This window comes from Phascolarctos cinereus, unplaced genomic scaffold (assembly GCF_003287225.1).
Source record: "Phascolarctos cinereus isolate Bilbo 61053 unplaced genomic scaffold, phaCin_HiC Scaffold_2;HRSCAF=192, whole genome shotgun sequence".
NCBI classification, from domain to species: Eukaryota; Metazoa; Chordata; class Mammalia; order Diprotodontia; family Phascolarctidae; genus Phascolarctos; species Phascolarctos cinereus.
The window spans coordinates 165,103,038-165,128,393 of NW_027555625.1; the positions used below are offsets into that span (position 1 = coordinate 165,103,038).

Sequence of the window (25,356 nt, forward strand, 5' to 3'; positions counted from 1 at the left end):
TGTCAGAGTCATTTTTTACTCAATCCTCTCCAGATTCTATTCTCACTTATGAAAAATAAAGACAGTTATGCAAAAATATCCAGTACTGGGACTGTGCATGTCATTGTATGCAATATTTTTTCCTGGTAAATACCCCACCCTCTCTTCCATGAGAGATCTTTGGGACCTACATTGTCTTTGTTTTGTTTTTTTCTAAAACTCAGTTCAAATTTGTAAGGAACTAATTCTGTAAGTGTTGTGAAAATAGTAAAATTTGGGGAAGACTTTCATATGACATGAGATACATACACACACACACACACACATACATGAGGTATGAATGAAAAATACTAGACCAAACTTCATGAAATGTAGATTATTCACAGAAGAGGTGGTAAATAATGATGTTAGTTTTTGAAAAAAGTTTTGTGAGATGTTTAAAACCATGCTTGAATAATAGGAGTGGTATGGTCTTTTGTTCATTTATTAAGTCATATGTGTGTGCGTGGAGGAGTTATTCTGTACAGATTTTCCTACAGTAATAGAACCGTAGAGCTGTCTCGGAGATCATCTCATTAAAACTTTCAGCTCTCTTTAAAAAAAATTTTTTTGATGTTCTTTTATTTTTATATAACCTAGATTTCTCCCTGTAGCCTTCTTCTTATCCCTCCTGGAGAGCCGTAGACCCTCATAACAAATAATTTTTAACAAAAAAGAAAAAAAAGAGAGAAAAAAATTTTTTCTGGGAAAGCTGACCAATACATTAAAAAATAATCTGACATATATAATATGCTACTCCTGTGTGTTTCTCCCCCACCCTAAATCTTCTTGAAGAAAGTTGGTATGAAGTTGCTTAGTATTCTTTGAGCTTTTGGACTCATTCATTTCTTAATATTGAAGCATATGTTCCAGTGTATTTTTGCCATCCTCCTTTATGTCTATTTTTATATTTCTATCTCTGAGTATCAAACCATACTTGACCTGATTTGAAGGATCTTATTAAGTTCTTAATAGAATTTCAATGTCTTCATCTTCTGTGACGTATGTTGTTGCATAAACTACAGTTATTTTTATAATAATTATTCTTCTCATGCTTATCATGGACACTACAATACAAAATGTTCAAAATCCCACTAACTGGTATTTCCTGTTACTTTGGGACACACAATGAAAGTAGCATTTTATTACCTTCTTAGTCAGCTCTAAGTCATCTTCAGCCCAAGGTCCCTTCTAGGGCCATTGCAGTGTTAGAACTTTTAAAGTTGTAATAAAGTACATTTGCCTCAATATGTAAAATAAATAATCTAAAGGTCCTTTAGATTAATGTTGCCCAGACAACATAAGCCTCATAGGTGATTTAAGACTAGAAGTGAAAAACCTGTTATGACTCTCAATCCTTAGAGTAGCAGGTCTAGAATCAGTTCACTTCAGAAAGAAATGTTCGTAGGTAGAGTCATGCCCTTTAATCTCACTGTATTTCTTTAAAAATAAAAATCCCAAAACAATGCACCTGGGTGTACTTACTTGAATCCTTACCTTCGTATGATTACAGGTATTTAAAAATGGAATAGGGTACACCCTAGAAAGTGGTAGCTTTTTTTTTTTATTGGAAGTCTTTTAGCAACGCCTGAATATCTGTTTGTCACAATTCTTGGTCAGTTAAGGGTTGTATTAGATGGCCTCAGAAGCTCTCTTTACCATCTGAGATTTGGTTCTGAACTTTTTTTTTTTTTGCTGACATTCTCAAGGAGATTTTTGTAAGCTAACCTTCTATTTAGTTTCTACTAAATATATCTTCTTATTTCATTAAACAATAATGTATGTATTGATGTTAAATATAATAATGTACCAACCTTTTGGATATTGGATAAAAATCTCACATTTACCATACCAGGAATTAAATTAGTGTTTATAGTTGACCCCAAAATCTTATGATTCTTAGCACTTTCCTCTTTTCTTCTAATAAACAAAGATATTTTATCATAAATGAGAGGAAAGATATATTGAGGGCTGATATGTTGGAAGATATTTTGAAACATTAGGTCGAAAGACAAAAGTAATGGATGTTTAGTAATATAAAGATGGTAGATATTCTAAAGTACTTTCTAATAAATTCACTTTTTTGAGCTCCAGTTTGAACTAAGCTGAAACACATTTTCCATTTGTCAATTTTGTGTTGTGTTGCATTTGAGCTTGTTATTGTGTACTACACTCTGAGGTTACAATCCATTGGAAAAAATATGCTCTGTGTCAGTGATTTGCACATCACTATACTGGTTCTAAGTGTCTGAGATATCTTGTAAGGTCTCTTTTTTGGTCTGCTACTTAGGGGGGAAAAGGCCTTATTTTCTTCATATAAAAAAACAGTGACATAAATCAGGTCTTGTACAAATGCTCTGAAAAATCAGTAATAGAGAATTCATGAACCAGTTCTCAAATTTTAAGAGTTCCCAATTCATATTAAAAATTTTCTCCTTAAATGTGTCATTTCATGAATTTCTCAACAGGCAGTAGTAATACTCTGAAGCCGCCATATCATATTTTACAGTCTTAAAGAAATATTAACATCTCCATAAATAAATAGAAGTAAGTATTGAGAGGTACAGAGTGCTAAACGGCCAGCATTACAGTGAGAAAGATGTCAATTCAAGTCCTGTCTCTAATACATGCTATGAGACCCTAGGCAAGTCTCCCAACCTCTCATTGTTATGTAGTATGCTCACTGGCATACTTTATAAGACTATACTTTGCAGAACTTAGGCTAATCTGCGTCAAAAGAGAGAATTTCCTCACTCCAAGTTCTCCCAAACACTAATTCATTGTAATCTTATTGATTTGGGAATTCCCAATGGTACCGTTCCTAATCCATCTGTGGAATATTTATCCTCATTTCTCTATCCTCCCACATGTTCACAATAGGAGATTTACTCACTGGCAATTCGTGAGACCTTCCTCCTTCTCTCTTCACATTGTGATGATACTTTTGAAGTACTCTGACTTTTCTCTTTTCATCTCTAACCACATGACCAACCCATCTTCTCTTTTTCTCATACACGTTGTCTCTGGCATCTTTTATTCCTTTTCTTTGAAGTTCTTCATTTGTTGTCTTTTGCCACTTATTCATAACCTCTATTGCCCTCTGTGTCATATTAATTTTTAATTCTTTGGAAACTTGTGTTCATTGTCCACTGCCACACTGTACAAACAGTTGAAAGTTGTTATTAAAAACATAGGCCTTTGTTTCCATGGGAAATATGTGGTCATTAAAGGAATATGGAAATTTCCCAAAGGCAGTCTAGCCCACTCTTCTCCCACTGTTCAACTCTGTGCTTAATTCATTGTCCATCTGTATTCTGTTGGATAAACTCTGTAAGTTTTGCATCCAATACATGTCATAGTCTAGATGATAGACTTTTTCATCCACTTGTTTTTTCCTATGTGGACAGTCAGACAAAACTCTAACACACGTTATTATGATGCTTCATTGTAGTATGGAAGTAATGCTGGAATCTCAAAGACTTATGCCTGAATAACATAAGCTCTGTTATGTTGTACTATGCTGGAAAAGATGTGAGTATTGCCCAGCAAATAGGTTGGACTTATTTGCCAAGGACCAGCCCAATTGTGTATGGAGAAGGTAATCACTAATAGTCTGGCCACTTGGTGATTAACTTTTTGGCCTTGTAATCCATAACAGAACAACAACAAAAAAACTTTTAAAACAACTCTTATTTCTCCCTCCCTGCGGAAAGAGTGGCAGAAAGTGGGTCAAAGTATACTAAGAATTGTTTTTTGCCTATAAAATTAATTTGACTGTTGGGACTATAAATGTGATGAGATACTTATCCAATTAGCAACGAGCTGACGTATTAATGTGTAGGATTGGAGGAAGAAAAGGAATTGGGAGAACAATTTGAGCTTGAGTAAAAGAATTTGAAGAGAAGTTGGTAAGACATACTAAGAGATTATGGCAACACATGATAAGATCAGGAAATAGAGTTGGCAAGGTTTTTAGGTACTGAAGAGGGAAGAAGGAGTGTGCCAACTTTAGATTTGAAGATACTATGAGTGGTTTGCCATAGTAGTTCCACACAGCAATCATTAGTAAGAAAGACAAGGACTGAGGATCTCAGATTTTTTTTTAATTTTTAAAAAATTTAAAAAAAATTTTATTGTTTTTTTAAATTTTTTAAAAATTTTATTAATTTGATTTATCAACAATCACTTCCATGTGCTTTTTTGTTTAAAATTTTTCTCCCCTTTCCTCCCCACCACCCTCCCCAAGATGGCACACAATCTGATATAGGCTATACATTTACATTCCTATTAAACATATTTTCACATTAGTGAAGTTGTAAGTAAAAGTTAAAACCAATAGGAGGAACCATCAGAAAGAGGAAACAAAACTCTACAGAAGAGGAAAAAAAATGATAGTGATTCAGCTTCCGTAGTTCTTTCTTTGGATGTGATAGCATTTTGCATCACCAGGTCTCTGGAGATGTCTTAGATCCTTGTAATGCTGAGAAGGGTTAAGTTTATCAATATTAGTCATTGCACAATGTGGCTGTTATTGTGTACAAAGTTCTCTTGGTTCTGCTCACTTCACTTAGCATCAGACCATACAAGTCTTTCCAGGTTTTTCTGAAGTCAACCTGTTCATCATTTCTTACAGCACAATAGTATTCCATTCCATTCATATACCACAACTTGCTCAGCCATTCCCCAATTGATGGGCATCCTCTCAATTTCCAATTCTTTGCCACCACAAAAAGAGCTGCTATGAATATTTTTGTACGTGTGGGTCCTTTTCCCATTTGTATGATCTCTTTGGGATATAGCCCTGGAAGTGCTCTTGCTGGATCAAAGGGTATGCACATTTTTATAGCCCTTTGGGCATAGTTCCAAATTGCTCTCCAAAATGGTTGGATCATTTCACAACTCCACCAACAATGCATGGAATGTTCCAATTTTCCCACATCTTGTCCAACGTTTATCATTTTCCTGTTTTGTCATGTTGGCTAATCTGATAGGTGTGATGTGTACTTCAGAGTTGTTTTGATTTGCATTTCTCTTATCAATAACGATTTAGAGCATTTTTTCATATGACTATAGATGGCTTTAATTTCTTCATCTGAGAACTGTCTGTTCATATCCTTTGACCATTTATCAATTGGGGAATGTCTTGTAGTCTTATAAATTTGTCTTAATTCTCTATATATTTTAGAAACGAGGCCCTTATCAGAGAGACTGGTTGTAAAAATTCTTTCCCAATTTTCTACCTTCCTTCTAATCTTAGTTGCATTGGCTGTGTTTGTGCAAAACCTTTTTAATTTAATGTAATCAAAAGTATCTGTTTTGCTTTTCGTAATGTTCTCTATCTCCTTTTTGGTCATTAATTCTTCTGTTCTCCATAGATCTGATAGGTAAACTATTCCTTGTTCTCCCAGTTTCCTTATAGTATCAGCCTTTATATCTAAATCATGAACCCATTTGGTATATGGTGTGAGAATTTGGGTCTATGCCTAGTTTCTGCCATACTCTCTTCCAGTTTTCCCAGCAGTTGTTTTCAAAGAGTGGGTTCTTTTTCCCAGAAGCTGGGGTCTTTGGGTTTATAAAATAATAGATTACTATAGTCATTGGCTACTGTGTTTTGCACATTTAACCTATTCCACTGATCCTCCACTCTGTTTCTTAGTCAGTACCAAGCAGTTTTGATGATTGCTGCTTTATAATACAATTTAAAATCTGGAATTGCTAGGCCACCTTCCCCTGCATTTCTTTTCATTAGTTCCTTTGATATTCTGGACCTTTTATTCTTCCAAATGAATCTTGTTGATCTCAGGTTTTTTTGTAAATATGGAAAACAGGGAGAATTTTACAGTATTTTATTTTATAATTTAATAATTTACAGTATTCAGCATGCAGTATTCTTATTCCTGCCATGGGCAAGTGAGTCTTATCTTCACACAAAGTTCAGGGTTGGTTTCCTTCTAGGAAAAAAGATCCAGAGGCCCTGGGAATGTCTCAATGGTTATCAAAGAGAATAAAATGCTATTTTAAAATATATTAGGTGCTTTCATGTGAGGACAAACAAGAAAAAAAGTGAATAGAAAACCTGGTCCTCCTCTAGAGGTGGGGGAGTTAATGGATATTACCTAGAGAAGAAAGGGAAGAAGAATAACCACTGAACACTTGGAAATAAGAAATAAATAAGACTTTTCCTGGAGAAGAGAAGGGAGCTTTTGCACTTGAAGGAACAATGTTTTAGAGCCACAGGTGCTATCAGGTGAGTGATAATATAGTAAAGGGCAAAAGAATACAAGTAGTGGTCACTGGTGACTTTTTGCTGAAAAGTGATGAGGAATCTATTTTTTTAAAAGCTGATAATGACAGGAGACATCTGCTTTTTTGTCAGGACATGTTTCTGAGATGTGACAGAGAATTCTAGGACATTTCAAATCTAATGACTACTACCCACTTCTCATAATTATTGTATATTTATCTTAAGGTCTTTAAAATGAAAAGTAAGGAGAATGGGAGAAAATAACCTCAAATATCCACCAAGCTTTAGACTATACATAATAGTTCCAGTGTAGGAAGAATAACAATATAGTCACTCAGAAGTATACAAGAAGCAAAGTCTCTCTTTCGTTCTCCCCTACCAAATTGCCAGTATCAAAACCTATGTTGTCAGATGTCTGTCTGGACACAAATATACAGACAGCTGGTAGAGCAATAGATAGAGTACTGGGCTTGGGATCAGAAACAACAGAGCTCAAATCCACCATTTGCCATTTGCTAGTTGTGTGATCCTGAGCAAATCACTTTACGTCTATCTGACTCAGTTTTCTCACCTTTAAAATCATGATCATAATAGCAGTTCCCAGAGTTGTTGTAAGGATAAAATGAGGTATTTGTAAAGCACTTAGTACAGTGCCTGGCACACACTAGGCACTTAATAAATCCTTCCTTCCTTTTTTCCATCCATCCATCCTTCCTTCCTTTCTTCCTTCCTTCCTTCCTTCCTTCCTTCCTTCCTTCCTTCCTTCCTTCCACCCAGACATGAACTAGTGATCCCGAAAGCTAGGAGAATAATTCAACCTCAAGGCAATGGATTCACTTCAAGAAACATTTATTAAGCCCTTATTGTGTGCCAATAATTGTGTTAGCTGCTGTCTATAGAAAAACAGATGAAAGTGTCACAGAGACTTGATGGGAGAAACTGTGACTAAAGCATGGTACCAAACAGAGTATAATTTATTCAAAAGGAATAGTAAGTAAAGGGGGTGAAAGCAGAGCAGCATTTTATATAAAAAGATATATTGGGGAGGTGGAGCCAAGATGGCAGAGTGGAAGTGGGGACTCACTTGAGCTCTCTCCCAAACTCTGTCAAGTACCTGTGAAAAGTGACTCTAGACAAATTATGGAATGGCAGAACCCATAGGAAGATGAGATGAAGCTAATTTCCAACCTGGGACAACCTTGAAGGTTGACAGGAGTGGTCTGTTTAACCAGATTGAGAGAGGAAGGGTCCAATATGGGCCACGCTAGCAGAGATCAGGCCCCAGCAAGCCCAAAGCAGGCCTTAGGGGACTGAAGCATGGGCAGTTGTGGCAGTTTCTGGACTTCTCAACCCACAAACACCAAGAACAGCTTGGAGGGTCAGTAGGAAGGGTCTGTCAGACCTGGGTGAGAGAGGAGTGTAGTCTGGTCACTGCCTCAGCACAGCCCCAGAGTAGTGGCAGTGGCAGTAGCAGCAGTGGGGGTAAAGGCTACTTCTGGAGTTCTTAGCCCACACATACTGATCAAAAGGAGATTATAGGGATCTCTTTGCTGACACTGAGGCAGGATTCTGTTGTTTTGCCCATAATTGGATCTGGGTCACAGTCCTGGGGTGGGGGAGAGCACTGGCATAGTAAAGTTTGTGGCAGCAGTAGAGAGCGGACCCTCCTCACAGTTCCAGGGCAGAAAAGAGTGCTTGTGGTCACTCACAGAGCAGAGCACAGACCAGGAGACGAGTAAACACCTCTCCTTAGATCATACCACCTTGGAAGAACTGAAAACCTACAGGTCCCTAGAAGTATCTCTGAAAACAGCTGCACAAAACCCCTGAAGTTTGGGACAGTACGGCCTCCATACTGGAAGCAGAGCCCTACCTTAACAAAGAGTTTAATAGTCAAGTAATTGGCTGGGTATATGAGCACACAGCAGAAAAAACTAAGACTGTAGAAATTTACTTTAGTAACAAGGAAGATCAAAACATACAATCAGAAGAAGACAACAAAGTTAAAGCTCCTATACCCAAAGCCTCCAAGAAAAATATGAATTGATCTTAGGCTGTGGAAGAGCTCAAAAAGGATTATGAAAATTGAGTAAGAGAAGGAGAGGAAAAATTGGGAGGAGAAATAAGAGTGATGCAATAAAATCATGAAAAATGAGTCAACAGCTTGTTAAAGGAGACCTAAAAAATACTGAAGAAAATAACACCTTAAAAAATAGACTAGACCAAATGGCCAAAAAAAAAAGGTCCAAAAAGCCAGTAAGAAGAAGGCCTTAAAAAGCAGAATTGGCCAAATGGAAAAGGAGGTCCAAAAACTCACTGAAGATAATGATTCCTTAAAAATTAGAATCGAGCAGATGGAAGCTAATGACTGTATGAGAAATCAAGAAATTATAAAACAAAACCAAAAGAATGAAAAAAATAGAAGACAATGTGAAATATTTCATTGGAAAAACAACTGACCTGGAAAATAGATCTTGGAGAGATAATTAAAAAATTATTGGACTACCTGCAAGCCATATCAAAAAAAGAGTCTAGACATAATCTTTCAAGAAATTATCAAGGAAAACTGCCCTGATATTCTAGAACCAGAGGATAAAATAGAAATGAAAAGAATCCACCAAACACCTCCTGAAAGAGATCCCAAAAGGAAAACTCCTAGGAATATTATAGCTGACTTCCAGATTTACCCAGTCAAGGAGAAAATATTGCAAGCATCCAGAAAGAAACAATTCTAGTATTGTGAAAAGACAATTAAGATAACACAAGATTTAGCAGCTTCTACATTAAGGGATCAGAGGGCTTGGAATATGATATTCCAGAGGTCAGAGGAGCTAGGATTAAAATCAAGAATCACCTACCTAAGAAAACTGAGTGTAATCAGTGAGGGTGGAAAATTGATATTCAATGATGTAGAGGAATTCAATGCATTCTTGAGAAGCCAGAGCTGAATAGAAAAATTGACTTTCAAATACAAGACTCAAGAGAAGCATGAAAAGGTAAACAAGAAAGAGAAATCATAAGGGACTTACTAAAGTTGAATTGTTTACATTCCTACATGGAAGGATCTTATTTGTAACTCATGAGACCTTTCTCAGTATTAGGGTAGTTGGAGGAAATATATATATATAGACAGAGGGCACAGGGTGAGTTGAATATGAAGGGATGATGTCTAAAAAAGAAAAGGAGTGGGAGGAATGTACTAAGAGAAAGAGAAAGGTGCAGGTAGAATGGGGTAAATTATCTCACATAGAAGAGGCAAGAAAAAGGTTTTTCAGTGGAGGGGAAGAGGGGGGAAGTGAGAGGGAATAAGTGAACCTTACTCTCATAGGATTTGGCTTAAAGAGGGAATAACATACACACCCAATTGGGTATGGAAATCTATTTTACCCTAGAGGAAAGTAGGGGGGAAAGAGAAAAGAGGTGAGGTGATAGAAGGGAGAGTAGATTGGGGGAGGGGATAATCAGAAGCCGACACTTCTTAGGAGGGACAGGGTCAAAAGAGAGAGTAGAATAAATGGGGGGTAGGATAGGATAGAGGGAAATAAAATTAGTCTCACAACATGACTATTATGGAAATGTTTTGCATTACTACACATGTATAACTTTCATCAAATTGCATACCTTTTCAATGAAGGCTGGTGGGGAGGGAAGAAGGGAGAGAATTTGGAACTCAAAGTTTTAAAAACAAATGTTAAAATTTGTTTTTTTAATGCAACTGAGAAATGAGATACACAGGCAATGGGGTATAGAAATCTATCTTACCCTACAGGAAAATAGAAGGGGACGAGGATAAGGGGGTGGGGGGGTGATAGAAGTGAGGGCAGATTGAGGGAAGGGGTAATCAGAATGCATATCATCTTGGGGTTGGAGGAGGGGAGATATGGGGAGAAAATTTGGAAATCAAAATCTTGTGGAAGTTTATATTAAAAACTAACAGCAAATTCATTTTTAAAAATTTAAAAAAGATATATTTATTTCAGGAAATTCTTGAATATTTCTTTCAGAGGAGAGAAATATGATGTAGAGATTATTTGTATGAAGATTGGAGGAAGAAAAATAAACAATATTACTTTTATAATATTATACAGATCACTTGAAGAGAAAGATGAAATGGGGGGATGGAGGGTCTAGAGTTTGGGAAATTAATCACAAGCCTATCATGGCCAACAGAAAAAAATAAAAATGAGGAACTTCAATTATTTAGACATGTACTTTGGCTTCCTTTCTGCCCAAAGTTGAATAGTCAATTTCTCAACTTGCCAATGATAATTTTATCCTTCACAAAGGAAAGAACCTACAAGGGAAACTCTTATTCTGCATTTGATTCTCAGTAACAAGGAGGGACTGTTTATTTGGGTGGAAATAATGACAAACGTAAGGGTGGAATTCACCAAGTTTTAAGATTTGGAGTGATGAATGAAAAGAATGAATGAAAAGAAAGCTGAGAATGTTTGCCAGGTGACCTGGATTTTAAAAGGAAGTATTGCAAAGTATTCAAAGAAAGGAAAGGTAGAATTCTGTGGCCTAAAATTATATAATAACATTAATAGCTAAGATGTAGTGCTTTAAGATTTGAATGCTGTATTGTATGTGTGTGTGTATTCTATTCTATTCTATTCTATTCTATTCTATTCTATTCTATTCTATTCTATTCTAATTTCTCACTACAATCCTAGGAGGTAGGTGCTATTATTATTGTCCCAAATTTTACAAATGGGAAAATTGAGGCTGAAAAAGGTTGAGTGACCTACCTTGGTTCATATAATAAATATAAGAGGCAGGATTTGAACTCATGTCTTCCTCATTTGAAGTATATAACATTCTATCCACTAGACAACTAGGGGAAGTCAGTCATTTCGGGAGTAATGGGATGTTTTCAATAGTGAAATTCTCAAGATGCATAAAAAATTATTCTTTTAAGACAGAAATGGTGGTATTATACGTAGAAAGCGTTATAGATACATTGGAAATTTACTGAACAACTTAGAAATTATAAAACTAGCTTAGATTGATTTTTAAAGAGAAATATAATGTTCTACCAATCAAATTATTAAGGGCATACTTCATTGACCTAGAGAAAATAGTAACCAAATTTATTTGGAATTAGGAAACATCTACAATCTTAAGGGAGATATTGAAGAGTAAGTCTGAAAGGTAGGTATAATGTCATAAGACCTCAAAGTACATTATAAAGCAGAATTCATCAATTATTTGGTAAACATTGATAGTAACAATAACTGGTTTTTATATAACAATTTAAGGTTAGCAAAGTGCATGTAGGTTCCCTCTTTTGTCCTTATAGCAACCCTCTGAGGTAGGTAGTTCTCTAATTTTACTTTTGAGGAAACTGAGACTAAGTGAATTGCCTAGTATTCACCCAGGTAGTATTTAACTATTTAACTCTCTGAGGTAGTATTTCAACTCATGTCTTCCTTATTCCAGGCCCAGTGCTCTTTTACGTATGCTAGTGGAACATATTAGATAAGAAATAGAAACAAAATTTTTAAAGTACCACAGTATTTGCTAAATCCATGACTATGATTTATTGAAGGAAGGATTGAGTTTTTGACAAGAACTTCTGAGAGAACTGGGAAGTCGATTGGCACAAATTCAGTTTAGACAAATATCTACTCAAGTCAAATTAGCAAGCATTTATTAAGTGACTATGTGCCAGGCCCTATGCTAATTTCTGGGAATACAATGAAACACAAACAAAAAAACCCAGTCCATTTGCTCACAGTCTTTTGTGGGAGAGAACATTCAAACAACTGTGTACAAATAAGAAATATACAAGTAAGTTGGAGATAATCTCATATGGAAGGAACAAGTATTGAGGGAGACCCAGGGAAGCTTTTTTGAGAAGATAGAAGTTTAGCTAAGCCATGAAGGAACCCAGGGAAGCCAGGAGATGGAGGTGAGGAGGAAGAACATTCCAGGTATAGGGTAAGTCACTGAAAATGCACAATCAGAAGACATAATATCTTGTGTGAGTAACACAAGGGGTCTAGTGTCACCAGATTGCAGAATATACAGAGAGGTGTAAAGTGTGAGAAGACTGGAAAGTTAGGAATGGGCAGGTTGTGAAGGGCTTTTGAAGCCAAACAGGATTTTATATTTGACTCTAGAGGTACTAGGGAGCAAATGGAGTTCATTAAATAGGGGGTGATATGATCATGGAATGGGACTGTTATAACTGGTGAAGAGAAAGCAAGAGTTGTTCATCTCTTATTTTGCTGCTTTTTTCTCTCAAGGTGAATGATGTTTCAATTTGAATGAAAAGAAGGAAAAAGGCTAATGTGGAGTTGATACCCAAAATAGCTAAGTGATTGCATATGTGTGTGTGTGCGTGCGCATGCACACACACATGCGTGTTAAATTGCCAGGCTTCTTTCAATGAATTCAAGTCAACAGGTCTAGGTGAAGTACTTCATTGAGTACTGAAAGAACTGGCAAATGTTATTGCTGTCCTATCATCAGTGATCTTTGAAAGATTTTAGAGGATTAGAGAGAGCTAATAGGATTGGGAGGCATATTTTATTCCAATTTTTTTTTAAAAAAGCGTAGATTGAGGTTTGGAAAATATAGACCAGTGAGCTTGATGTTGGTTCCTACCAAATTTCTAGAATGCATTAAATATATATTTGTATAAAATTTCCTGGTACTACCCCAATAGAATCCTCCCTTGTGACAGCATACCTTTAAACAAAATAAACTGACACTGATAATGCCTAACAGCAAATTCCTCTTTTCTGTGATTATAGACAATCATTCTCCTCCTCCTCCTCTTGTTGAATTTAATTATTGATGAATTTTACAGTCAATTTGCGGAAGAGATTGGGAACTAAGGTTGGATCTCCTATATAGATAAATGTTTAGGATACCTAATTGCTAAAGGTTGTGTGTTGGGACTTAAAAGTAATTTAACAGTGTTTATGTCTGGTATTCTCTAGTGGTAGCCTATTGTGAAGCCTAACCATGATGAGCTTTCACTCATTTGTTTGCACTATCTTATTTGATTCAAGTTATCTTTAATTATTTTATCTGGTATCATCTAAAATTTCTTATCATAACATTTACTTTTATATTGGGTTACATTGTTCATGTTATATCACTAAAAATGTAGCTAATGTCTATGCTACTGTGGGAGTTGTGATACTAAGGTTACATTGCTAGTAAGTAAATAGTTACATTAGACAAAGTGCTAGGATACATTCGTGTGTGTGTGTGTGTGTGTGTGTGTGTGTGTGTGTGTATGTGTGTACGTGTGTGCGTGTACTCACCAGTCAATTCTACGCAGGCATTCTCCTGAGTGCTTTGGATTAAAGGAAAGGGGAAAAAAAGTCCCTCTTCTCATAGAACTCCGGATAGAATAGGGGAGGCAATATGCAAATAATTATGTACAAACAAAATACAGGCGTTACAAATTGGAGAGATAATTTAAGAGGGTAGGTACTAGCATTAAGGTGGATTAGGAAAGTCTTGAAGACAATGGGATTTTACCTGGTATCTGAAGGAAGTCAAGAAAGCCAACGTGGAAATAAACTGAGAAGAGAATTCCAGGCATAAAGCCAATGAAGATGCAGAAAATCAAGATATGGAGTGTCTTGTTGGAGGAACATCAGGGTTAGCACCACTGGATCATAGAATAGGTGGAAGGAACAAACAAATATGTATGAAGACTAGAAAGATAGGAATGGACCAGAATGTGAAGGACTTCAAAAGCCAAACAGATGATCCTGGAGATACTAGGGAGCCACTGGAGTTTATAGAGGGGGGGAGTGACATGTTCAGTCCTTTACTTTAAAATGACCAACTTGATAGCTGAATAGGAGATGACCTGGAGTGGGGAGAGACTTGAGGCAATGAGACCAACCAGAAGGCTATTGAAATAGTCCAGGCACAAGATGATAAGGGATTAAAAAAAAAAGAGTTTCAAAGAAGAGAAGGGGATGTATGTAAGAGATGTTGGGAAGGTAGAATTGAAAGGGCTTGACAACTAATTGGAAATGGGGAGAGAGTGAGGAGTTAAAGATGAAACCTAGGTTGAAAGCCTGGGTGACTCAGAGGATTGTGGTACCCTCAACAGAGATAGGTAAGTTAGTATGAGAGGAAAGTTTTTGGGAAAATACTAGTCCAGTTTTGTACATGTTGAATTTAAAATGTATACAGAACATCCAGCTTAAGATAAAGCAAGGATCCTCTTCAGAGCCATATATGAATCCACAGGAGCTGATGAGATCACTAAGTGAAGTAGTGTGTAGAGAGGAAAAAAAAGAGGCCTCATGATGGAGCCTTGGACCACACTTATAGTAAGCAACCCAGATGAGAATCTAGCAAAGAATATTAAGAAGGAGTGGTCAGATAGGCTGGAAGAGAACCAGGAGAAAGCAGGATCATGAAAACCTAGAGAGAAGAGAATGTCAAAAAGAGAGTGATTGATAGTGTCAGATGCTGCAGAGAGGTCAAAAAAGGATGAGATTTGAGAAAAAGCCATTAGATTTGGCATTTGAGAGGTTATTCGTAATTCTGGAATGAGCTGTTTCAGCAAATCAAGAGATCAGAAGCCAGACTGCAGAGTTAAGAAAGGGAGTGAGAGGAAAAGAAGTGGAGACACTGGTTGTATGTTTAACTCCTTATACATTGCTTCATTTGTTGTACCCAGAGAGGTTGGTAGGGTCTCCAATCTCCAGTTTAAAGGTGAAGAAGCAGGCTCAGAGAGATTAAGTGATTTAGCCAGAGTCGTAGGGGAAGTCAGTGATAGATCTTGAGAAAAAAACCTTGAGTTTCTTAGTTTCCACTTCAGTGTTCTTTTCATGAGAGTGTTTTTAACAAAAAGGGTTTTATTTATAACTTAAATGTCCTTTAAATATGAAGTTGAGCACATAGTCACTGTAGAAAAATAACTAGAGGTTTGTGTATTTGCCTTCCAGTCTCAGATAGGTAATATGTAGTATGTGTAAGGCTAGTTTTTATTTGTGGTATGTAAGCCTTTTCTTATTGATACTGCATAAAATTTGCATAGACTCTTTATATGTTGAAAAATCACTGCATATTTTCAACTTACCAATATTTTGTGCTCATACAAACAAGCTTTTTTGAATTCTAACTCAAATGTCAATGTTATTTCTCCCATTTCTTTGTACTTTATAAAAATGTTTTTTTAAATATTACTTTGTCATTCTTAGATTTGCTTTGCAATGAGTTCATGAAATATTTATTGAACATTTATGAAATTTTCTTGATTCATGCAGGTGTTTTAGACACTTAGATAGTTTAGCTTAATTTGGAACAATATTCTTCCTTAAATTGATTTCTTTGCCTATTTTATCTCTCAACAGAGTTACAGTAAATTTATCATTGTACAATCCATTTATATTGATCTACTTTTTTAAAAAAAAATAGTAATTGCATATAGTCCTGAAGTAGTCTCACCCAAGAGGAATGTTGTTGTCATGGTGGTGTTGCATCATAAAGAGCACTCAATCTGGATGCAATAGGGTCTGGCTTCAGAAACTGCCTATGTCTCTATCTTTATGACCTTGCCAAGTCACTTAATATTTCAGTGCCTCAGTTTCCTCCTCTATAATATGGAGGGTGGTAGTGAGGGTGGGGAGAGAGAACTTGATTTCTAAGATACTTTCTTACTTTAAACCCATTGTCCTGTGATCTTTTCTAAGTGGTAGGATTTTTATCATGATTGTTAGAAAACTTATTCCAAGATGAAAAAATGGCTTAGGTATATAGAGCACGACACATCATAATGTTTTTTACCATAAAGATAATGAAAAATGAAGCTCAGCCAGTAAGGATGAATAGGGAATTCTGTATTCAAAAGAAAGCTGTACCTATAAAAAAGCCAAAAAAACTAATTTGTATTTACCTGGGCAATGAGATGACAGCTGATGGTTCCCAACAGTTTTTTTCTTCAAAATCCTTTCATGTACAACAACAAAAAGGAGTATTGAATCTTGGTAATTTAACACGATATTCATAGTATTTTGCAGTTATTTATTGTTTAAGGTACCATTAAAGAATTTTGGTGTGAACCCCTTGAACATCATTGCAAACCCCTTTAAATGGGAAACACTGTGATAGGGATTCAGGTGTTACTTCCCAGAATACCAAAGAAGGCATATCTCAGAACCCTAGTTCTGGAGAGGTTACTCATCTATACAAATAGTTTCTGGGCCATAATATTGACATTACTGGTGGAACTTTCTTATATTTTAACATGATTATGTTTCTTAATGAAAGTAAAATTTTATTTATGACTAATAAATAAGCAATTTCTAATACCTGCTAGGAAATGAAATGAAAATTAAATAACTGCCTTTCTTCCCCCAAATTATTCTCTTAGTCTGGAACTACAGATTCAGGGCTAGAAAATTATGTTTCTCATCATGTTGTAGGCTTGGGATTTATATGACTGCATAGACCAACCTTTTTTTTTTGCCTTTTTTTTTTTGGTGAGGCATTTGGGGTTAAGTGACTTGCCCAGGGTCACACAGCTAGTAAGTGTCAAGTATCTGAGGTCAAATTTGAACTCAAGACCAACCATTTTTAACTTGGGCACTGAATCAGGTTATAAAAATTACTAGATGGATGCCTTGATTCAATCTATGTTTATTCTGAGTAATTAATGGCTTCAACTTTTGGGAGAAAAGTCAGAAGGAGAAATCATCTTTTGGTGATTTGAAGGAGGTCCTAGCAGGTCTTAAGGTTATCCAGAGATTTATGTAATCTTCTGCTTTACTAATTGCTTGTTCCATTTACTTTGATTTGTTAATCATTTTTTTCTTGGGTTTATCCCAGGACCACTGATATTTATCTATGAGTATACCAACTAGCTGCCCTCAATCTTTTACTTTGCTAATATTAACTGTTGCTCAAAAAAAAAAAACCAAACCTCACCAGATTTATATTTTTATCGTTGTATCTTGAAGCTTTATTACTTTAGCTATATTGTCTCTTTACTCCTTTGTTTTTAAGAAGTAAGCTACCTCTTTATATGTTTAGTCAAACTTTTATTTTAGAAATACTTATATTTTTGTGGAATTTAAAAATGTTTTCCTTTCTCCCCCTGATGTTTTGGGGTAGAATTTTATTTTTCTCTCTAGGCTTATTATTATTTATCTAAAGTCATTAAAGGTACTTATAACTTTTATATGTAGGGCTTTTTCAAAGTGTATTGATATTCATTGATGACCTCACTGCTTGACTAAAGTTTTGAAGGTTGTTTTGTGAGTGGTAAATGAACAGTTCCAACTATCTGCTAAAAAGTGCTGGAAGATTCTATAACTGGCCCTCTTACTAAAATCATTCTCCTGGTGTAAAGATTGATAGCATGTTTGATTTCTATTAGTATGTAACTGAGATATAAGATTTTACATACCTGAAACAGACTTTAGTATTGTAGGGTATTATTTAGGGTGTTCCTTAAACCATACAGTTTCAGCTCAGTTAAATGGAAAATTCAATTAAGTTAAAATTCAGGTTTTCTTTGTAGTCTGTTGCATTATTGTTGCAGTTTGTTACATTATATTAATTATCCTTAATTTTAATTAACAACACCAGTAACTGAGATCATAGGATCATAGTAATTGGATCAGAGCTATAGAACTGGAAATTACATTAGAAGTTAACTAGTCCAACCCCACCATTACGTTTTACAGATGAGAAAAGTGAGACCTGGAAACATAAAATAATTTGATCAAGATTACACAGGTAGTAAAATGGTGAAGACAGACTATGAACCTATTTCCTCTGACTCCAAAGTCACTGTTCCTTGTACTTTGCTATTGTATTGTAATCTCTGTGAACTGTTTTTCATATTTCTCTCTAATGCTAAGGCTAATGTTCCTTTCAACTGAGAAAAATGAAACATTTAAATGTAACTAATTTATTTAGTATTTTTGGATAGTAATTAAGTTTCATTTAAAGCATATTTACATGCCCTCTTTAAAATATGTGTTAACTTTAGGAAGTTGCTAAATGTTCTTTTTATGGGTTAGTTTTCATTTTGTTAGTGAACATTTTATAAAATATTTGTACAATATTATGAATTAATATCATGTTTAATTATTTTATTACTTTGTTTGATATTTGTGTATTATGCAGGAAAATGACTCAGGAACTTTGGATACAGTTGGTGCAGTAGTTGTTGATCAAGAAGGAAATGTTGCTGCTGCTGTCTCCAGTGGAGGTCTAGCTTTGAAACATCCTGGGAGAGTTGGTCAGGTAATCGATTATATTAATTACAAACAAGTCTTATAAAGACATGAAATTACCTGCTTATATTTTTAAAAATATTAATAGATCCAGATGAGAAAAAAATTTTTTAAGTTGTTTAGCATTGATCCAGTACATATATACTAGGCTAAGTTCCATAATAGAAGAGACTGTACAGTGTTTTTCTTTGTACTTCCCGGAATATCTTCCTACCACAGTGCCTGGAAATAATCATTCGGTAAACAGGTGTCAAATTCATTTGAATTGTGTCAATAACCAATGCTATTATGGGATTGGAGAGATAGCATGATGTAATGGGGAAAAAATAAGGAGAAGCTGTCTTAACCTTTTTTATGTCCTAATCTTCTTTTTCAGTTTGGTGAAATGTATATTCCTCTTTTCAGCATATTAAATATATAAAATGAAACACATTGGATTAAATGATATTGAAATACAATTATCAAAGTGCATGTATTTTTGTGATGTTCACAGATCTCAAGTTAAGAGTCCCTGTCTTAGGACTCAGCATCAGAAGCAGCATCTTCCCCATGAAAATATGTTGTAAACCTTAACCCCTGTATAAATATGTTGTTAATATTGTCACAATAATAATGCTGATATTTTATAAAATTATCTCTTATTAATAGTATTTCTTTGACTTGGTTCTCTACAGTATGTCCCAAGGACTTTCCATAGACCTCAGACAGGACTGGTTAAATGGTAGATATGCTATAGATACCTGAATGTAGCAGCCACATTTGAAAAAATTTTTTTTTATTTTTTATTTTTCCCTAATTACATGTAAAAACAATTTTTAACAATGTTTTTAAAAAAATTTTGAGTTCCAAATTCTTTCACTCTCTCCTTGTCCCCCTCATGGAAAAGGCCAACTATTTAATATTGGTTTTACATGTGTAGTCATGCAAAACATTTCCATGTTAGTCATGTTGTGAAAGAGATACAAACCAACCCCAAGAAAAATAAAGGTTTAAAAAAAGTGTTATTCCATCTGTATTCGGTTCCATCAATTCTTGCACTGAGGATGGATAACATTTTTCATCACAAGTCTTTCAGACTTGTCTTGGATCATTGTATTGTTGAGAATAGCTAAGTCATTCACAGCTGATCATTGCTGTTATTGTGTACAACATTCTCCTGGTTCTGCTCATTTCACTTTGTATTAGTTCAGGTAATTGCAGGTTTTCCTGAGAGCATCCTGCTCACCATTTCTTATAGCACAATAGTATTCCATCACAATCATATGTCACAACTTATTCAGCCATTTCCCAATTGATTGACATCTCCTCAATTTCTAGTTCTTTGCCACCAGAAAAGAGCTAGCAGCCACACTTTAAAGATGATATTGATGAGCTAGAAAGCATCTACAAGAGGGCAACTACAATGGTGAAGGGTGTAGAGATCAGTCAGCATGAGAATTTGTTAAAAGTATTAGGGATGCTTGGGACCAGCTAGGTGGTGCAGTGTATAGAACTCTGGCCTTGAAGTCAGGAGGACATGAGTTCAAATCCAGTCTCAGGCCCATGACACTTACTAGCTGTGTGACCCTAGGCAAGTCACTTAACCCCAATTGCCTCACCACAAAGCAAAAAAAAAAGTATTAGGGATATGTAGCTTAGAAATTTAGGGGGATGTAGGAGGATGACAGCAGCTAGATGGGCTTAGTGGATAGAACAGGGGCTTGGAGTTAGGAAGATCTGAGTTCAGATCTGGCCTCAGATGCTTACTAGCTGTGACTTTGGTCAAGTCACTTAACTTCTGTTTGCCTTAATCCCGTGGAGAAGGAAATGGCCAACCATTCCAATATCTTTGCCAAGAAAACCCTGTGGACAGTATGGTCCATGGGGTCATGAAGAGTCAGACATGACTGAGTGACTGAACAACAGTAGGAGGGCGACAGGATAACTTTTATCAAGTATTTGAAGAGTTTTTTTATGAGTAAGGAAAGAGACTTGTACTGGTTGAGCATGGGGGCAAAACTTGTAGAATTAAGTGTTATTAAAAAAAAAAGTCAAGGTTTCCTTGATATAAGAAAAAACTTCCTAACAATTAGAGATCTCTCAAAGTGAAATGAGTTCCTCAGGAGGCACTCCAGCCATCTTCTTTTCCTGCTCCGAAGAGTATTCAAAGCAAGAGTCTGTTTCTCCTCACGAGAAGTCAGTTTTTTCCTTATTGAAATAATCATTTCCTTAGATATCTCCCCCAACATATAACTTATACTTGAAGCAAACACTTATAGTGCCCCCACTTCTCTACTGAAAGGAGGGATGTATATATCCCACTCTTTTTTTTTTGAAACTAAGATTGTTCATTGCATTTAATCAAAGTTCAATTCCTTGTATTTTTTTTAAAATTTGCATTATTGAAATTACTGTGTATATTGTTTTCTTTGGCCTCTTTTTTCCCCTCTTTATCATTTCATTCAGATCTTTCCATGTTTCTCTGAATATCTCACATTAATCATTTCTTTCATTATAGGGTGTTCCAATCCATTAATACAAAATTTTCAGTGATTATCCAGTCATCTGATACCCACTTTGTATCTAGTTGTCTGCTACCACAAAGAAGGCCTCTATGAAAATTTTGGTATAAATGGAGCTTTTTCATCAACCGTCTTTGAGTGTGTACTTTCAGTGGGGATCTTCAAGTGAAAACCAGATATGGACTTATTTTGTATGTTGTACTATGGATTCTTAATCAGGTTTGAAATGCACTAAAGACCGTCACGTGCTCCTTCTTATTCTGAGATTCTGCAATTGATTATCCTTCTATAGTAAACCTTTCGCTGTCCCTCTTAAATCTAATGCTTTCCATCTTAGTTATTTCCTATTTATTCTGTATACAGCTTGTTTGTACAAAGTTGTTTGCCTGCTGATTCTCCCACTAGACTGTATCACCTCCTCAGGGTCAGGAGTATTATTTGTCTTTCTTTGCATCCCTAGCACAGTGTCTGGCACATAGTAGCTACTCAACAAATGCTTATTGACTGACTGACTAACTGGTGAGCTGGGTGGAAAGGGAAGGAATGCACCAAGCTGTGTTTCTTTTATCCTAGTATCAAGGATTTGCTTTCATTCCTTCCCTTCTACAAAACCCCAGCCATGCAGAAGAGTAACAAATCAAAACAACATATAAAAGACACAAAGTTTAGCAACAAATTATGTGTGAAACTTTCCTTTTTAACCCTATTTAGGGTTCTAAATAGACCTTTGGGATCTTTATTTTTTTCCCCATTACAGTTTTGGAAGGAACTAATTTTGAAAGTGTTGTGAAAGTATAAAATTTGGGAAGGACTTTCATATGAAGTAATATTAAAGGGAAAATACTAGAGAAAAGTTGGTTAAAATCTGTTATTCACAGAAAGATGGAAACATAATATTAGTTTATAATTGAGTTTTGTGAGATGTCCAGAACAAAGTGCTTGAGTAATAGGGGAAGGGATCTATCTTTACTGATTTATTAAGTTATATGTGGTAGAAATTGTTTTTTTGCACAGACTTTCTAGAGTCATAAAATGTTATTGGTATCTAAGAGATCATTCAAACTCTCAGGTTTCTTCTTGAAGAAAGTATTTATGATTTATTAGTGTGAGATTTATTAGTATTATATGAGCCTCTGGCCTCATATATTCCTTAATCCTGAAACATATGTTCTAATGTGTTTTTGATCATCCCTTATCTAATCAAGTCAGCAAACATTTATTATGGTCTTACTATGTGGCAATTACCATGCTAAGTGCTGGGAATAAAAACACAAGTCAAGATAAAGTCTTTGTCCTTAGGGAGCTTACATTCTAAATGGGGAAAGATAATACCAAAAAAAGGAAGCAGAAAAGTAGAAATGGGGAGATGAGGAAGAATGTACTTGAACAAGGGAATGGTGGATCCATGAAAGAAATGAGGGGAATCAGAATCTATATCCCAAAGAAGAATATAGGAGTGAGACTGGCTGGCCTAGATACTTTCCTTAAAATGGAGACTTCAGAAGCAGTTTTCCAGTCAAAAGAAGGGGTCTCAGGGATGTGGCCTTCTAGGGTGAGAAGGCTGCTGGCTTCAGGTGTAGAAAGAATCAGGAACAGAGACCAAGAAGAAAATTTATTTTGAATTCTGGTCAGTGAGCATCAAGCTATATTTTTATTTGACTTAAAGGAATTTGTTAAATTCTTTATATATTTTCTCACTGTCTTCATCTTTTGTAACAGAGGTCGCTAAATAAGCTACATTATTCATGATGCTTATTTTGCTTATACTGATCATGAACACTGTAAGGCAAGATGACCAAATATTCCATGACTTGCTGTTTCTTGTTACTTTGGAGCACAAAACACATTCAACATTTTATTACCCTTCACTTTGTTCCTTGAAGGGAAAAGTTCAGGGAAGTCTTCTTCAGTGTAAGTGACCATTCGAGAGGGCCTTTTGAATCTAGAACTTCTGAATTTACAAGGAAGTACAGCTACCCTAATATGTCAGCTCTGAAGTGATACTGACATTCTAAGAGTCCTTGTATCAGCATTTCCCAGATTAAGCCTCATGAGTTGTTTTTTTTTAAAGGTAAAAAAACCTGTTAAGACCCTCAGTCCTTTGGGAGTGGGCTTAGATTTAATTCAGTGTCAAAAGAAATGTTCATAGGCTTTTCACATATGTCTTTTGACCCCACAAAAGTTTTTAAAAACTTCATAGGCAATCTACCTAAATCCACTCATTTGGGTTCCTATTACCTTCCATTAGGCTATTAGGGCTATCTAAAAGTGAAGTGGGGTACATTCTCTCACTTTAAGAAAAGCCTAGATACCCTTTATTAGATATGTTGCAGATTGGATTCTTCTTTTTTTTTTGGTGAGGCGTTTGGGGTTAAGTGACTTGCTCAGGGTCACACAGCTAGTAAGTGTTATGTGTCTAAGGCTGGATTTGAACAGATTGGATTCTTGTTCAATTAAGGATTGCACTAGATGGTCTCAGAGGTCCCTTCATACACCAAGATCTTTTGATTATAGGATATATATCTTCTTTTATTTGAAAGGATCTTGAACCAGTTCTTTTTCATTTCCAGGAGCCAGGAATTGACTTAATAAAACAATTTGGGGTGGGTTTTTTTTTTGAAGTTCATAATAATATATATTTTACTTGTAGTTCCAAAGTAGTTTCAGACTTCTCTTTTTCACAGTTTGTTAAACATGAGGTATTTCTTTGTATTCTCAATTTGCTATGTCATTGAAGTCTAAACATAGTCGATTTCATATAAAAATATAACTTCATCCTGCTGGTTATTAACTTTTTGAACACAATGTGATCTCATACATTCTAGCTCAGTTTTCAGTTTATAGTCATAGAGAATCTACTGCTATTCCTGCATTGTAAAAAAAAATGATAATCAATTTCCCACTCTTATCAGGAGATTTGTGAAGATTCATAACCTCACTGAAGTGAAATGCTTTCAACTTCATTTAATCATGGTTTAAGGGGATGCCATTGGTATTTTCCCACATGATAGCATTATGTATTTGTTAAGTTTTGAGTTAGAAAGACTTAAAAAGCATGTTAAATGTATCTAGACCAGAGTTTAGGTGCTTTGGCAGAGCAAGATAGTGAAAATTATAAAGAAACCTAATCATTTAATCAGTTTTCATTCTTTTTCATTTTGGAATTTCTTTTTGTTCAACATTTATGACAAAACATGATTCTGGGGTATTCTTGTATGAATATATAATCTGGATATTATTCTGCCATGATGCTTGGAATTCCATTGAAAAAATTAATCTTTTTTTCAAATTATCTTTAATTTTTTTAGGCAATTGGGGTTGTGACTTACCCAAGTAGCAAGTGTCAGGTGTTTGATCTGAGGTCACATTTGAACTCAGGTCCTCCTGACTTCAGGGCCAGTGCTCTATCCACTGCGCCACCTAGCAGCCCCCCCCAAATTAATCTTAAACTGATTGAATACAATGTGTTGTGTGTATATTGGGGGGGGTTAAATTTGGAGGATTTACAAATTGAGAGACTTGGAAAATTAGGAGGGTTCAGAGAAAAATAGTGAAAATGTTGAAAAGATAGGTAAATGAAATTTGTGACTATTTAATGTGTGGCAATTTGTCTTAAAAATATGAAAAATTATCATTAGATTGTAAGTAAAGGAGAAGTAGAGTTAAATGAAAATTCAACATTAAATGTAAGGATGAAGTTCTTATTTACACGTTTAAAAAGGAGATTGTTAAAATATTCTTTGAGACAGAAGACTCACACAAGTTGTTTAAAAAACCATTGATAATTCAAGTACTTAGTTTTTCTAAATACATTAAAATTTACTTGTGTCTCATTGGAAAGTTATTATTCAGATACTTTTAACTTCAAAAAATATTTAATTTATCTTACCTTGTTTTTTCTTTTATTTTTTCAGTGCTATGCCATTGATTTTGCTGTAGTTTCTTACTTTGATATTATATTATTTTTGTTAATAATTTCTTTAACCTTCTTGACACAACCAGCAATGAGGAAGGTCTTGTCCTACTCACTTATGTTTATTCTTTCTTACTTGATATACAGAGGTGGATGGGAGAGAGGAACCCTCTGACTCTGCTGTGCCATTAGCTCAGCCTACCTAATTTCATACAGTTATGATTACAGCCACCTGTGATTGAGTTCCTGTAGGACTGATAGAAATGGATAGGGATGTACTCAGAAACAAAATGGAAAAGATATGAGTAAATAGACACTTTTCTGATAAATTAAGTTTCTTCAAGGCTTGGAAGCAACAACATTTAGTATTCTTATAAATGGTCTGAAGGAAAGTACTCCCTGAATTCCCAGTCTTTAAGTAATGAAAATTTTCTAGATATTATTAAACTGTGT

At 35.3% G+C, this 25,356-nt stretch overlaps 1 protein-coding gene across 4 annotated transcripts in view; it reads left to right on the forward strand.

The window, feature by feature from the left end:
- The window catches only part of TASP1 (taspase 1), a 277,878-nt gene that overhangs the window by 111,587 nt on the left and 140,935 nt on the right, over positions 1-25,356 (forward strand). For all 4 annotated transcript variants that reach the window (XM_020986166.2, XM_078149716.1, XM_020986172.2 and 1 more), the window contains one exon: positions 18,380-18,499. In XM_020986166.2, coding sequence (XP_020841825.1) covers positions 18,380-18,499 — 120 coding nt within the window. The remainder of the gene's footprint in view (positions 1-18,379; positions 18,500-25,356) is intronic.